This window comes from Globicephala melas, chromosome 9, assembly GCF_963455315.2.
Source record: "Globicephala melas chromosome 9, mGloMel1.2, whole genome shotgun sequence".
NCBI classification, from domain to species: Eukaryota; Metazoa; Chordata; class Mammalia; order Artiodactyla; family Delphinidae; genus Globicephala; species Globicephala melas.
Window position 1 is genome coordinate 36,479,404 of NC_083322.1, and position 15,222 is coordinate 36,494,625.

Genomic DNA, 15,222 nt, shown 5'->3' on the forward strand with positions numbered 1-15,222 from the left:
TACATTGAAAATCTGTTGTTTGGTATAGCCACCTTCATAAATTATCTTAGCTAGATCTCCTGGATAACTTGCTGCAGCTTCTCTATTACCACTTGCTGCTTCACCTTGTACTTTTATGTTATGAAGATGGCTTCTTTCCTTAAACTTCATGAACCAACTTCTGCTAGCTTCAAACTTTTCTCCTGCAGCTTCCTGAAGGAAGAGTTAGGGCCTTGCTGTGGATCAGGCTTTGGCTTAAAGGAATGTTGTGGCTTATTTGATCTTCTATCCGGACCATTAAAACTTTCTCCATATCAGCAATAAGGCTGTTTTGCTTTATTATGCATGTGTTCACTGGATTAGCACTTTTAATTTCCTTGAAGAACTATCCCTTTGCAGTCACAGCTTGACTGTTTGGTATAAGAGGTCTAGCTTTTGGTCTCTCTCACCTTCCAACATGCCTTCCTCATTAAGCTTAATCATTTCTACCTTTTGATTTAAAGCGACAAATGTGTGACTCTTCCTTTCACTTGAACACTCAGAGGCCATTGTAGGGCTCTTCACTGGCCTAAGTTCAATATTGTTGTGTTTTAGGGAATAGGGAGGGCTGAAGAGAGGGAGAGAGATGGGCTGGTTTGGGGTGCTCATGACACCCCAAAACAATGACAATAGTAACATCAAAGATCAATGATCACAGATCACCATAACATATATAGTAATAATGAAAAAGTTTGAAATACTGTGAGAATTACCAAAACGTGAGGGACACGAAGTGAGCAAATGCTGGTGGAGAAACGGCGCGGATAAACTTGCTTGACGCTGGATTGCCATGAACCTTCAGTTTGTAAAAAACACAGCATCTGAAAAATGCAATACAGTAAAGTGCCAATAAAACAAGCCTATACCCTGAACTACCAGAGAGGCTGAGAAATGCAGTCTTCATTCTAGGCAGCCATATACCCAACTAAACTTATTATTATTAAAGACATATATAAATACTGGGGGCAACTGGACTACCAGACTAATTGCACTGGTGAGGACACATACTTCTGGAGAGCCCTCCTCAGCACACCACCTTCTCCTGCTTTGGACTGGTCCAGCCTCCAGCAGTATTTCTCTTGGCTCTGCCTTTTCCAGCAATAGTGGATATGTCCTAGGGCTCGATTTCCCTCTGCACCTTTCTGGGAGGAGCAGCTGAGTTTGTCACAGTATAATTTATTTCTTAAGTTATTCCCTTTCCTTCCCTAACACATATAGGCCTAACAGTATTTGTAGGATCTGATGCTTCCTTCCTTCTTTTTTTTTCTTAAACTTTCTCTCCTTTCTGGCCCAGATAATGCTACCTTTCTCATCTAGATTTTGTCTAACAGGGTCTTCTGTTCTGAGAGATGAGTCACTAGGTTCCGGTCTGTCAAAGGCAACTACTGTCCAAAAAAAATCTTGAGCACTCTCAGTTTTCCGAGTGAGATAATCAGCACGTATTTTCTGACTGGGCCGACAGCCAATCCAGGGTTGGATTCCATTTATCACTGCCCTGCTCACTCTCTTCTATTATGCTTCATCTTTCTTGCTGCCCTCCTTTAGAGTCTTAATGCTCAGAATTTCTCAGGTGTGCCCACTCTGGGCACAGGCAGCACTTACGTCCTTACCTACAATCACAGCAACATCTGGACACTCATTCAATACCCCCCGAACAGTCTACTTGCATTTGACTGCTATTCCCCTCTCAAATGGTCCAGACTTTGAGGTACACTTGGCACCACTGTCCCAGTCTTTAAGGTGCAATCCACCAATGGTTCTTCCCAAGGAGTCTCTGCGTGGCTCTAAGAGAGCACTTTGCCAGTAGTGGCCTGTATCCGCGCTCCCTTTGGGACAGTCAGTACAGTTTGCTGAGACTTTGCTTATACTCTTGTTCAATTTCTTTGGAACTAAGTTATTATTTCTGTCCTTATGTTCCAGATGATCCCCCCCAAATATCTACCAACCTAAGAAAAAAACCTCTTAAATGAATGAAACTCCAAGTACAGTATCCTGTCCCTTTATCTTGTCTTTCAATTTCATTTTTCCTTTAATATCTGTTGGATCTGTTCTCTAAAATCTCAACTTTATCTCCAAAAACGCTTTCTCCTTCTCAAGCTTAATTACTCTTCATTTATTTTGTTCTCATCCTGTCATTGCTCCTGTTCTAAGACTGAAGCACATTCTAGAAACACCCCAGATATTCCTTGATTTTCTGAACAAATCTGATTCCTAGAGACACAAGTTTCTAGGCACAGGACTAACTTCCTTCTTGATCTTTGGTTTTAAAACAACGGTAGGTTTTTCATTAAATAAAGGCTCCTATTTATTGTTTGCTGGTTTTCAATGAAAAGAATTGTATGGGTGTCTGCACAGCTCGAGGCTTGGATTCTAAAGCGTTGGCCACAGCTCATATAATTTACAAATCCAGTCAATTGTGGATCACATGGTGGGAGATTACTCTTGAGATTCTGGACAGGCTGTACCACATGACTTCAAGATTAGTCTTGGTGCACTGCCTATACAGGCTTGCATTAACAGTTGAAAACTAGAACTTCAGACTCCAGTGCTCTCTAGTACACATGCTGTGTAAAGTACCCATTGGTAAAGAAATCATAGAATTAGAAGATCACCATTTTGCAAGCCCTAAAAAAAATTCTAGATAACATAAACCAGTGGATATTAAAATGGTTTGATGGGGAACTTTATAATGATGCACCAGACTGACAGCACATGAACGCACTGATCAATTGTCACATCTCTATAAGTGGCACATCAGATATCATGTGCCTGATGTGATGTGGGAGAAAGCACACATCTCTTACGAATTATTTTTGTAAAAATTTTTTTGAACACAAATTTTTTTTTTTTTTTTTTGTGGTATGCGGGCCTCTCACTGTTGTGGCCTCTCCCGTTGTGCAGCACAGGCTCCGGATGCGCAGGCTCAGTGGCCATGGCTCACGGGCCTAGCTGCTCTGCGGCATGTGGGATCCTCCCGGACTGGGGCACGAACCCATGTCCCCTGCATCGGCAGGTGGACTCTCAACCACTGCACCACCAGGGAAGCCCGAACACAAATTTTTAATGGAGCTTCTAGATATACCAGTTTGCAGGAAAAACTGGTGATAGAGGAACATGTTAAATGACACAAAGAGGATACGCTATCCAAATTCAGAAAGTGAGAAAGATGACCTAATCTCTTTAACAAGTAAGTGGCAGTTAAAATGAAAGAGTTTAACAGCATAAACTGTTATACATAAGACCCTTAAGGACCACACCAACCAAATGCAAAGTATGTGTCTCACTAGAATCCTGATTTAAGCAAACCAAGTAAAAAGACATCTTGAAAAGTTTTTTAAAATCTATTTTTACTTATAGAAAAGTTGCCATAGTACAAAGAATTCCCACATACCCTTCACTTAGATTTCCCCAAATGTTAACATCTTATTGCATCTACTTTATCATTCTCTCTCTATATACATACCCATATTAGTGTGTGTGTGTGTGTGTGTGTGTGTGTGTGTGTGTGTGTGTGTGTGTGTGTGTGTGTGTGTGTGTGTGTGTGTGTGTGTGTGTGTGTGTGTGTGTGTGTGTGTGTGTGTGTGTGTGTGTGCGCGCACGCGCGCGCGTGTGTGTGTGTGTGTTTTCTTTTTTTTTTTGGTGCTGCACTGCATGGCATGCAGGATCTTAGTTCCCTGACCAGGGATCAAAGCCGGGCCCCTGGGTTTCCCTGGTGGCACAGTGGTTAAGAATCTGCCTGCCAATCCAGGCGACACGGGTTTGAGCCCTGCTCCGGGAAGATCTCCCATGCTGCGGAGCAACTAAGCCCATACGCCACAACTACTGAGCCTGCACTCTAGAGTCTGTGAGCCACAACTACTGAGCCCACGTGCCACAACTACTGAAGCATGCGTGCCTAGAGCCCGTGCTCTGCAACAAGAGTAGACACCACAATGAGAAGCCTGCACACCACAACAAAGAGTAGCCCTCCGCTCGCCACAACTAGAGAAAGCCCATGCACAGCAACAAAGATCCACTGCAGCCAAAAAAAAAAACCCAGGGCCCTTGCAGTGGAAGCCTGGAATCCTAACCACTGGACGGCCAGGGAATTCCCCATATTAGTTTTTTATTGCCAACAAAGTGCTCCTTTACCCTTAACAACTTCAGTGTGTATTTTCTAAAGACAAGAACATTCTTACACATACTACAGTACAATTGCTGAAATCTGGAAATTAATATGAATACCATAACATTTACTACAGACCTTACTCAAATTTTGCTAATTGTCCCACTAATATCTTTTACAGCAGAAGAAAACCATATTTTCTTGGTCCGGGATCCAATCCAGGATTACACAATGTGATACCTCTCTAGTCTTCTTTAATTTGGTACAGTTACTTCAGTCTTTGTTTTTCATGACCTTGATTTTTTGAAGAGTAAAGGCCAATTATTTGTAGATTGTCCCTCACTTGGGTTTAGTTGATGTTTCTTCAGTATATTCACATTATACATTTTGGGGAAGAACCCTGAAAAGGGATGTTTTGTCTTCCTCATTGCATCTTATCAGGAGGCATACAATATTTGTCCTGTAACTGGTAATGTTGTAAAAAGACATTTTTGGGACAACTAAGGAAAACTGAAAACATATGATATTAAGAAGTTATTGTTAATTTTGTTAGATGTCATAATGGTATTGTGGTTGTTTTTAAAAAAGTACTCATCTGTTAGCCATATATACACTGTAGGGGAAAGTGAAGTTATTTGGCTTGATGTCCATTTCTAGGGAGTTTAATAACTCCAGGTGGAAAGCAATAATAATACCATAGTCAGATTTTGATTTTTCCGAAATAGTGTCCGATTTGTGCATCATCCAGGACTTTGACCACTGTTCCTCTCTTCTGTGGCTCCTCTTTTGGTCACTACATTCAGAGCTGACCCAGTGTAGTACAGAAAGCACACGTCTGTCAAATTTTGTGACTTGCTGGATGACGAAAGCCTGTGGGGAAGAGACTGAAACTACTGGTTGAAATTAGGTTTATAAATAATTTGAACATTTCACTTCTTTGTGATTGGCACGTCTTCCTTATTATAGATAAATATGAGTCTAATGAAATGAGATCATTTACAATGATTACATAACAAAACTTCAGAGCCCATATACAAAAAGTCTTCATTTTATTTAGTTTCTACTTTATTTTTGGGGAAAAAATTAGTTTTTTAAAAGTTTATTTTGGACTTCCCTGGTGATGCAGCGGCTAAGAATCCGCCTGCCAAAGCAGGTGACACGGGTTCAATCCCTGGTCCGGGAAAATCGCACCTGCTGCAGAGCAACTAGGACTGTGTGCCACAACTACTGAGCCCACGCTCTAGAGCCCACGAGCCACAACTACTGAAGCCTGCGAGCCTAGAGCCTGTGCTCCGCAACAAGGGAAGCCACTGCAATGAGAAGCCCGCGCACCGCAATGAAGACCCAAGATAGCCAATTAAAAAAAAAAAAAAAAAATTTTACCAAAGACTAATCCTTTGCTGATGTTCAAATTTAAAGTATTCTTTTGCATCTGTCTCATTGGAGAAAACATGAAACATTGCTTATGTGGCAGTTTCTTCTAGTTTTTCAAGGACTCATGTAGTAGCAACTGGTTCAAAATACTGCTTTGTTTCAAAGCATGCAGTTTAGATGTATCTTCACTAATGATGGCGATATTTCCATTTTGTTCCTGAGCTGTCAGGTCACTTTCACTGTCAGACAGGGTACATAGCAGAGTGTCATTTTCATAGGTTGGAAAATAATACCTGAAAACAACCACAGATATACTGAATAACCAAAACTATATATTATCCAGAAAATTTCTAGGCAGCTGAATGTACACATCACTATAATTTTGCTAGGTTTCTTGCCAACAATTTCAACTGCATTTTGCAAAGGCTGTAAGGGAGAGAACTCCTGAATTACTTTTACTTTGACCTTTACTGGCTGACATCAGTCTTACTATATCCTTGGTAGTTGGCAATTCAGCCTTGGCTTGATATCTACCATAACAAGACACTCACTATCTTAAAAGGCAGCCTACTCCACTATCAGGCAACTCTAGCTATTAAATAATACCTCCTCGATAAAGCTAAAGATGACATCTCTCTCATTTCTACTCAAAGGGCCCGGTTCTTCCCTAAGGTTAACAAAGTTCAAATACAGTTACTCTTTCATACACTGCTCCTTTTATCAGTTGTATCCGATAAAAACAACTGCTTCTGCTTGTGAGGTTTTTTTTTTCCCACCCCCAACCTAATCATCACTATTTCCTTCATTATAAATTATCAAACATTAAAATATCTAAAGAATTTTAAGTCTATTACTCTGGTTCCTTCTCTGGACACACTTTGTAGTTAGTTCTGAAATCTAAAGGTTTCGACCTGAATGAGAATTATAGGAACAGGGTCTCAGGTCAATCCAGGGCTGACCTTGCCTCTCATAAATCTGGGATTTTTCTAAAGAGGAATTAAATAAAGGGATGAAATAATGGAGAAGGAGCAAAGACATGTATGTCTCGTTGAGCAGTACTCACTGTGGTTGATCCCATGTCTGTCTTTCAGGAAGCAGTGAAGTATGTTTAGCTTCCTCCATGTGAGTCCTTAAGTCTGCTTTGGACTTGAACTTCTCATGGCAGCCATAACATCTACATTGGTGAATTTGCCTCCGAATGAAATTGACTAGTTTCACTTGCTCATAGAAGTTCAGTCCTGAAAATGACAGTACATAGAACCATCAGACAACTGGTCAGACCCATTTTTGCATTTTTATAATTTTTTAAAAGAACCGTTTCTCTTTATTAACCAACCTGAAGAGGCAGTGCAGTTTTAAAGCATATTAATAGATATCAAATAATAACAGCCAATACTTATATAGGGTTTATGTGCTAGGCACTGTTCTAATCACTTTCCATGCATTAATGCGTTTAATCCTCGCAATACCCTATCATATAGGTGGTGTTACCGTATCCACATTATACATTAGGAAACTGTCCAGAATTGCACAGCCAGTAGGTGTAGAGCCAGGATTTGACACCAGGCTTTTGGCTCCACAGCCCATGTTCTTGACTATTAATCTATTACATATATAACATATACACATGCCTATAAGAGCGGTAAAGTAAAGTAACATGTCCAAGAGTCTAGGAAAGTAGTCGGTGAGTTGAGGTGTGGGAAGTGAGCTTTTTATGGTCTTGGATACATTAGCAAGTCAGTACTTTATGTCTTCATGACCCTAATCCTTCTATCATAGTGATCCAATTGGGTACATCTATAATAAATAATCTAGCTACACTACCAAGCAGCGCAGTAGGTGTTTTACACACTCTTATCCACTCTCTGTAACATTCTGCTGACCCGAGGCCCAATGTCACACAGCCAGTAAGTGCTAGAGCTGGAATATGAACTCTAGTGTGACTTCAAAATCCACGTTTTTTCCACTAGTCCCCACCACATTATGATATTAACCATTAACCTGTATTTTATTTGAAGCAATCATATATGTAGAAAAGAAGAAAGACTATATGAAATCAAAACCATATGTGAATATTATAGTTCAAAATGGTTGTGAATCACGGTTTCAGGCAGTTCTGTTGAGACCATCTGTGGAGAGACACATTTTGGCTGTGCACTCTCCAATCACAACTGTGCAACGCAGGCATCGTTTACGGGATGGTGTATAAAAAAATGCAGCATCATGGAAAACAACTTCCGAATCAAACTTACCAAGTTCTGACTTTATTTTGAGGAGATCAAATTCATGTGCATCCTAAAAAAAGGAATGAATATATCTGTGAGCATATAAATTATTTAATCTTTCAGGCTGAAGTTATAAACAGACAGCTTATTCACAGGAGTTTGAACACTGTAGAAACTCAGTCTCGGTTCATCATCTGCTTTTGAAGTCTTCGAAATCTAACTGCTTCCCCCCACATCCAACTGCTTTATAAAGCACAGTCCAAACAAGTCATGTCAATCAGTTAAAACATTTAATTGTTCACAGCTTGTATCTCCAGTCTTTACAAATTTACTCTGTATGCATTCTGCAGTCTGACAGAAGTGTCCTCAGTCGCTAGGTAAGATGTGGCCCTACTGTACTGTGTGTCTGGACTAGAATTATGAATATAGGTCTTTTGCTCCACAAGCAGATAGGTAATTTAAAAAATTCTGCTCTTCGTTTTATGCTGTCAAATACAGTGTTTAAATCTGCAAGTTTCTCTTCACTCATACCTTCCCACAAATTACATGTCTTGATTTTCACGATGCATAGACTTATTTTTATTCTGTTCCATCCCTGCAATCGCCCATCTGGGTAAATGCTTCAACTTATAAGCTCACAGAGAATAAAGACCGTCTAACTCCCCGTGAAGGTATTCAGTGTAGTATCACAGTCAGGATAATTAAGAATTCCATGATATGTTACCACTGAAAGTAACTGGGCAGAGGTTGAGGACACTAGTCAAGGATACTGCAAAGGGAATTCTTATACAGGATAGGGGGACCAAGGCTCCTTTCAATTCAAAGATACTAGGATATTATGAGTTACATTTAAACACTGGAAACTATACACACATACTAGTGGCAACCTGTTTCAGACAAAATGACTCTGTTTTCACTTGAGTAAATACCCATAGCCTTTTGAACACCTTGTCCTTGTTTTTATGAATGAGAATGGAATGAACATGGGTGAAAAAGGAGAGTCTGCTCCACTATGACAGAGCTGAGTGGCGAGAGGGGAGGGAGGGGACATCAGAATAATACAGTAATATTTTTCTATTACACTCAACTCTCTACTCCCAATATAACATAAAGATGGCCTCCAGAAAGGAAAGCACAAACTGGAAATGTCCTCAAATTTCTTCTCTCCAAATACTTTTAACTGAAGGAGCTGCAAGACCACACCCTGTACCCTCTCCACCTCCATGGCTCCCCCACCCCCATTTCCCCCAAGGGCTCTGTAAACGGCATCTTTTTCTCTTTCTGCTCTCCTTGTTCACCAGCATGGGAAGCACTGGAAAAAGACTCAGAACCTGTCCGTATCCTGGGTATTGTTAATCGTGGTTGCAGATCCCACAGTCTAGGCCAGAACTATCTCATAAGCATCTCAGAGGTGGGATGGCATCAGTGGTCTGTGAAATCCCAAACTAACAGTTCACCCAGGTCCAGTCAGTTGTATTTAACCGCCCTGAGTTCTAGTTCTCCTCCATGGACCTGCCCTGTCTCTTCTGTTTTGCTTATAGCACTTTTAGGAAGGGGAAAATAATTGAGAAACTAAAGGTGTAAGATGATGAGGCTGCAGTTATCATCAGCTTCTCCCTGTTGGAACGAAACAAAATTCAAATGAATAAAAGCGTCTCACCTCCATGTGGACACATAATTTCTCAATTGTTTCTGCTTGCTTTTCACAAAATAGGCAGACAGCAGAGAGAGGGTGTTCTTCCCAATCAGACCAGTCACTGTGTTAGAAAGAAAACAGCAAACATGGAGATTCTCTTCATTAAGAGGGCGTCCTGCACAGTGACTTGGTATTACTTTCTGCTCCCTAGGAAACCCTGCCATTCTCTTTCAACTCTGACATTTCTGTAAAGACTGTCATATCATATTATGACTTTTTGATACAGTTTTTGAAATTCAAAGTAGCACCATGAAATTAATATAAATAGCAAACAGGTGCTGCTCCATTTTCTTACATTTGCCTCTCCGAGCAGCTATTTCACTACGAGATCAGTGCAATGTCTTTCTGAGAAAACCAGCTTTAATTTGCAGAGAAGATATATCAGGAAACGTATGCTCTCTCTCATTAACCATGACCACTAAGTGCGCATGCTGTGAGGTGCAGTGCTGGGAGTGTGTTTCTGCATGATAAATGGCGTATTTTAAAAAGGCAAACCCTTATCTATCATGTGGGAAATACTGATCATTTTAAATGGGGCAAAGTGTTAAATTTGATGGCAAATAGAGAAATCAAAAGGCATACAGGGCCCTTTTTACTATTTTCTCCCCTCATTGCATTTATTTTTTGAGATACTGTCAACTTTTTGTCATTCCTAAACCAGGAGAACCAAAATCCTGGGAGAGACAAAAGGCTGAACAGCTTTGAACGAAAAGAGAATGAGTAACAGGGAATCCTTTTAGGTTGAAAAGAATACTTCTCAAGCTTATAATTTCAAACAAAGAAGCTGTGACTGTTTTACATTAGTCATCAACGGGATGAACACAGAACAAGGTTAACCTCCATTGAGTTATATTCACTACTCCAATGGCAAGCAGCATGGAGAGAGAGTTCAAAGATCATATCACTTTAAGGTCTAGGGACCAATGGACTAATAAGCAAAGCACTTTGGAATATATTTTTCTCTGAATTATATACTACCTGTGCGTTCAATGAATAGCTTTAGTAGCAAAACACCTATTTAGTTGGAATAACAGGTGCTTTAGTGATTCTTATGTCCAAGTTATTTTGGTATTATGATTATTATTTTTTATTGAAGTATAGTTGATTTAAAATGTGTTAGTTTCAGGTATACAGCAAAGTGATTCAGTTTTTTATATACATATGTATAAAATCTTTTTATATACATACATATATACATATTCTTTTATATACATATATATTTATATACATATATATTCTTCATCAGATTCTTTTCCATTATAGGTTATTACAAGATACTGAATAGAATTCCCTGTGTTATACAGTACGGCCTTGTTGTTTAGCAATTTTATATATAGGACTGTGTATCTGTTAATGCTGAACCCCTAATTTACCCCCCCTCCCCCCTTTGGTAAACATAAATTTGTTTTTTATGTCTGTGAGTCTATTTCTGTTTCCTAAGTAAGTTCATTTGTATCATTTTATTTATTTATTTATTTTTTCATTTGTATCATTTTATTAGATTCCACATACAAGTGATATCATATGATATTTGTCTTTCTCTGTCTGACTTACTTTACTTAGTACGATAATCTCTAGGTCCATCTATATGGCTGCAAATGGTATTATATCATTCTTTTTTTTGGCTGAGTAATATTCCATTGTTTGTATACCACAAACAGTTTTTCCATTCAACTGTCCATGGACATTTAGGTTGCTTCCATGTCTTGGCTACTGTAAACAGCGCTGCTGTGAACATTGGGATGCATGTACCTTTTTTTTTTCTTTCTTTTTCTGTTTTGTTTTTGGCCACACCTCACAGCACGTGGAACTTCCCTGACCAGGAATCTTAACCACTGGACCACCAGGGAAGTCCCATTTATCTTTTCAAATTAGAGTTTTCATCTTTTCCAGATATATGCCCAGGAGGGTGATCGTTGGATCATATGCTAACTCTATTTTTAGTTTTTTAAGGAACCTCTATACTGTTCTCCACAGTGGCTGCACCAAGTTACATGCCCATCAAAACTGTAGGAGGGTTCCCTTTTCTTCACACCTTCTCCAGCATTTATTATTTGCAGACTTTTTGATGATGGCCATTCTGACTGGTATGAGAAGTTATTTTGAATTCAAGTTTTTACTATATTACATGAAATGATGCATGGCTTAGAGAGAAGGTTCTCTTTCGTTTTACTCTGTCTTTTCAGAATGGTAATTTTAAATCAAACTAAGGAACTGTTTTCCTTCTCTTAAACCACTGTAATTAAGTAGCATCAATAATAAGTCTTACTCTTCCTGATGATCTAGCAACTCCCGATCATCTTCTAGTTGAACTTCTTCCCAGGATTTTCCAAGTTCCTTTGTAGGAAGAACAGAAGGATTAGAGATAAACAGGAGGGGTGAAGGAGGAAGAGGCGAAAGGAGAAAGTAGACACAGAACTCAAAAACAAAACAAGACAGAACCCAAACGCAAATGGTTTTAAAATAATACAAGCAGAATATATTAAAGCTGTTATTTCACGGATAAGAAATGATAATCGAATTTTAGGATTTAGGATATATCCTAAATGGTTAGGATTTGGGATATATCCTAAATCAAACATTTTAAAAATATGCAAAAATGTTTAATAATATTTTCATATGTTTTTCTTTTTGAAGAAGCAGTAATAAGCTTTCAGTGAAATTCTTTTCTCTTAAATGTTAATCAGCATTTCTCAACCCTAGATCCACATAAGAATCTCTTGGGGATCTTTTAAAAAAAACCACTAATGGGCTTCCCTGGTGGCGCAGTGGTTGAGAGTCCGCCTGCTGATGCAGGGGACACGGGTTCGTGCCCCGGTCCGGGAAGATCCCACATGCCACGGAGCGGCTGGGCCCGTGAGCCATGGCCGCTAAGCCTGTGCGTCCGGAGCCTGTGCTCCGCAACGGGAGAGGCCACAACAGTGAGAGGCCTGTGTACCGCAAAAAACAAACAAACAAACAAAACCCCACTAATATCTTTTGACAGAGACTCTGAAACATCCTCCTAGCTGGACTCTGTTTCTATTTGAGGTCCCCTACAGTCTATTTCCCAGACAGCAGCCACAGTGAGCTTTCTAAAGGGTACCTCCCTGTTTGTATGACCCCTCCCAGGGCTTCTCACACACTCAGAACAAAATTCAGAGGCCTTACCATGGCTTATAAGGCCTCCATGTTCTGCCCTGGCTCCCTCTCCATCACTATGTCCCACCACTTTTTCTCTTGCTCAGCCGGCTCCAGCCAGACTGCTCTTTTGCTATTGCTTGAACACAGCAAGCTGACTTCCACCCAGCTACTTCTGTACTTGTCGCATCGTCTGCCTGAAACACTGCTCCCTCACATATCCTAACATGGCTCAGTCATCCTGGTCTCTGCTTAAACGCTACTACCTCTTTTTCTGACTACTCTGTCTAAAACACCCCTCCTTCAAGTTACTTTTTATTCCTCTAGGATGTTTTATTTTTCTTCAAAGCATTGATCACACCCTGAAATCATTTTGTGTATCTATTTGTTTTCTTATTTGCTCTCTGTCTTTTCCACTAGAATGTCTGTTTGGACATGGCCTTTGTTCATTGTTACATTTCCAGAGCCGGGCACACAGTGGGTACTAGAAGTATATTTTGAATTGAATTTTAACTGAAAACATCTAAAAAATATGATGTCAATTTAGATCCTACCTCAAAAGGTTTCGTAATGTGGTTAAATAGTTAATGTATAAAAAGCACATGGTACATGGTACCAGGTAATAGTAGGTACTCAAATATCTACTCAAATCCCTTTTATCTCTTACAGTTCATGGAGGAGTTCCACCCTTTTAGGGCTATGTCTGGAAAATTTAGTCATAGTTTCAGCAAAACTTTATGTAGTGATGAGAAGGAATGATTTCTTTTGGCCCAACCATGTCTCTTTTATCCCTTGAGTCCTTTCTTTCTTTCTCTTGTCCTTTCTTTTCTCTCCACTCAATCTTCCCACCATGCCATGCAAAAGCAGACAGTGCATTAAAGAAGGATGTAGAAATACTAGTGGGCACTTTTTGAAGCAGTTAAACTATGGCAACTGTCAAGTCCAACCTCACCTGATATAATACAGATATCCTTCTTTTGGAAAAACATTACCAGAATTCACCTCATGAACATTTGTTTTTTTCTAAAAAGGTATTCATTTAACTAAAAACAAAGAACTACAAGAGCCATTATGATTTAGAGAAAAGCTATCATTCATCAACTTAATGAGAGGTTTTGAAGCTGTCATTACCTATCAGCTAAATGACGCATAAACTCAGACATGCAGAGATTTACCATAACGTCATTAGAGATAGTTAATTTGGACTCTATAATGTACTTCCCAGAGTAGTCATGAAGTGTCTAAGCATCATTATGAACATCAAGAATGGCCTCACCATTGCCAACAGGATCCTTGTTAGATGGAATTTTTGGTGATGAATTAAATCTTTTGTGTCTCTCTGGACTTGGACTAATACCCTGATGGGCCATTTGGGGTACTATCATTCTCAACAATACAGGCAAATGTTACTTATCAATAAATGTTTTGAGCCCCAAATGATGAAAAATATCTTTCACTGTCAAACTTCTAGTGTCAAAGCATTACTTTGCAGTTTTCTCAGTATTAAGTACAACACGGGGATTTATCTAGGCAATACAGCACTAACCATTTACCATTTGAGAGAAAAATGGAACTCTGTGTTCATTAGAATAGGAAACAAGTGATTTGCATGCGACAGCGGCTGAGACTTTCCTAGAGTGCTCTGCCTTGGTACAGTTAAATATATGACTTATTACAGGAATAAGACCCAAAGAGAAAAAAAATTTAGTCTCTAATTAAGACACTGTGCCTGCTAATGAATCATGTTAGGAAAGAAAAGAATATAAGAAAAACAAAGTCTGGAAGGCATGCCAGTAAAGATGTTCAGAACACTTCCTTCCTCAAACCTCTGCATCAGCTGGCTTATGATCAATGACAGGGTGCAAAAAAACATGGAAAAAACTTAACACATGCTTACACAAGAAATCCACGAGAAACAGAAACAGTGTTTTAAATGTAAATATTAATAACTGCAGGAGAGAGAACTATAACAAAACTGAAAAACAGGTTAAGAGCCTACTTTTGTTACAAATGGCTTTGTGTATTTAAAAAATAAAAAAAAATTAAGTCAAAATGATAGTATCACTGTAAAAATAGTTCCCTTTAGAAAAATTTAGGGCTTGAAACGTGAGCACTTTAGGAATATGTAGGTGAAGCCTCAGTGATGATGTTAAGCAGTCTGCTGCCCTCTGAGGCAGGGGTATTTGAATGTGAAACTGCCTGGGACCTCGTCCCCTTAGCTTGCTCCACTCTCCACTGAACCCTTCTGTTTGTGAGAAAATAAAGCAAGAACTCTAAGTAGATAATCTAGACCATGCAAAAGACCTTTAATATACTTATTTGCAAGTCTGTTAATATTAAAAAACTGATATGAGTAATTAAACATGGAAATTATTTCACCCAAGAAAGAAAAAGGAATTTATCAATTTGCTGAGCTGAGAAGAGACCAAAAACAGCCTCTTGTCCCGACCAGGGATCGGGACACCTTTTATGGCTCTCCCACCTTTTATGACTCTCAGAGCGTATCTTGCCAGGAATATCCTGGATGCTTCCATTACTGCTGGTCTGAAAATTCTCCTTGGAGGTGAGACACTGTGGATGCATGACTCAACGACTATATAGATCTGCTACAGGAGAGGTTGAAACATTAACTCTGTACACACCATTACAAAGTGCTGAAATTAATGTGTTTACATGTCTGGTTC

At 39.4% G+C, this 15,222-nt stretch overlaps 1 protein-coding gene across 3 annotated transcripts in view; it reads right to left on the reverse strand.

Moving 5' to 3' along the window:
• Nucleotides 1-5,155: 5,155 nt before the first annotated feature.
• Nucleotides 5,156-15,222, reverse strand: part of ZNF277 (zinc finger protein 277) — a 115,875-nt gene continuing 105,808 nt past the window's right edge. For all 3 annotated transcript variants that reach the window (XM_030857586.3, XM_030857581.3, XM_060305396.2), the window contains 5 exons: nt 11,688-11,755; nt 9,383-9,479; nt 7,750-7,792; nt 6,561-6,735; nt 5,156-5,790 (listed from right to left, as the gene is read on the reverse strand). In XM_030857586.3, the coding sequence (XP_030713446.1) occupies nt 5,604-5,790; nt 6,561-6,735; nt 7,750-7,792; nt 9,383-9,479; nt 11,688-11,755 (570 nt within the window). In that variant the 3' untranslated portion in view covers nt 5,156-5,603. The remainder of the gene's footprint in view (nt 5,791-6,560; nt 6,736-7,749; nt 7,793-9,382; nt 9,480-11,687; nt 11,756-15,222) is intronic.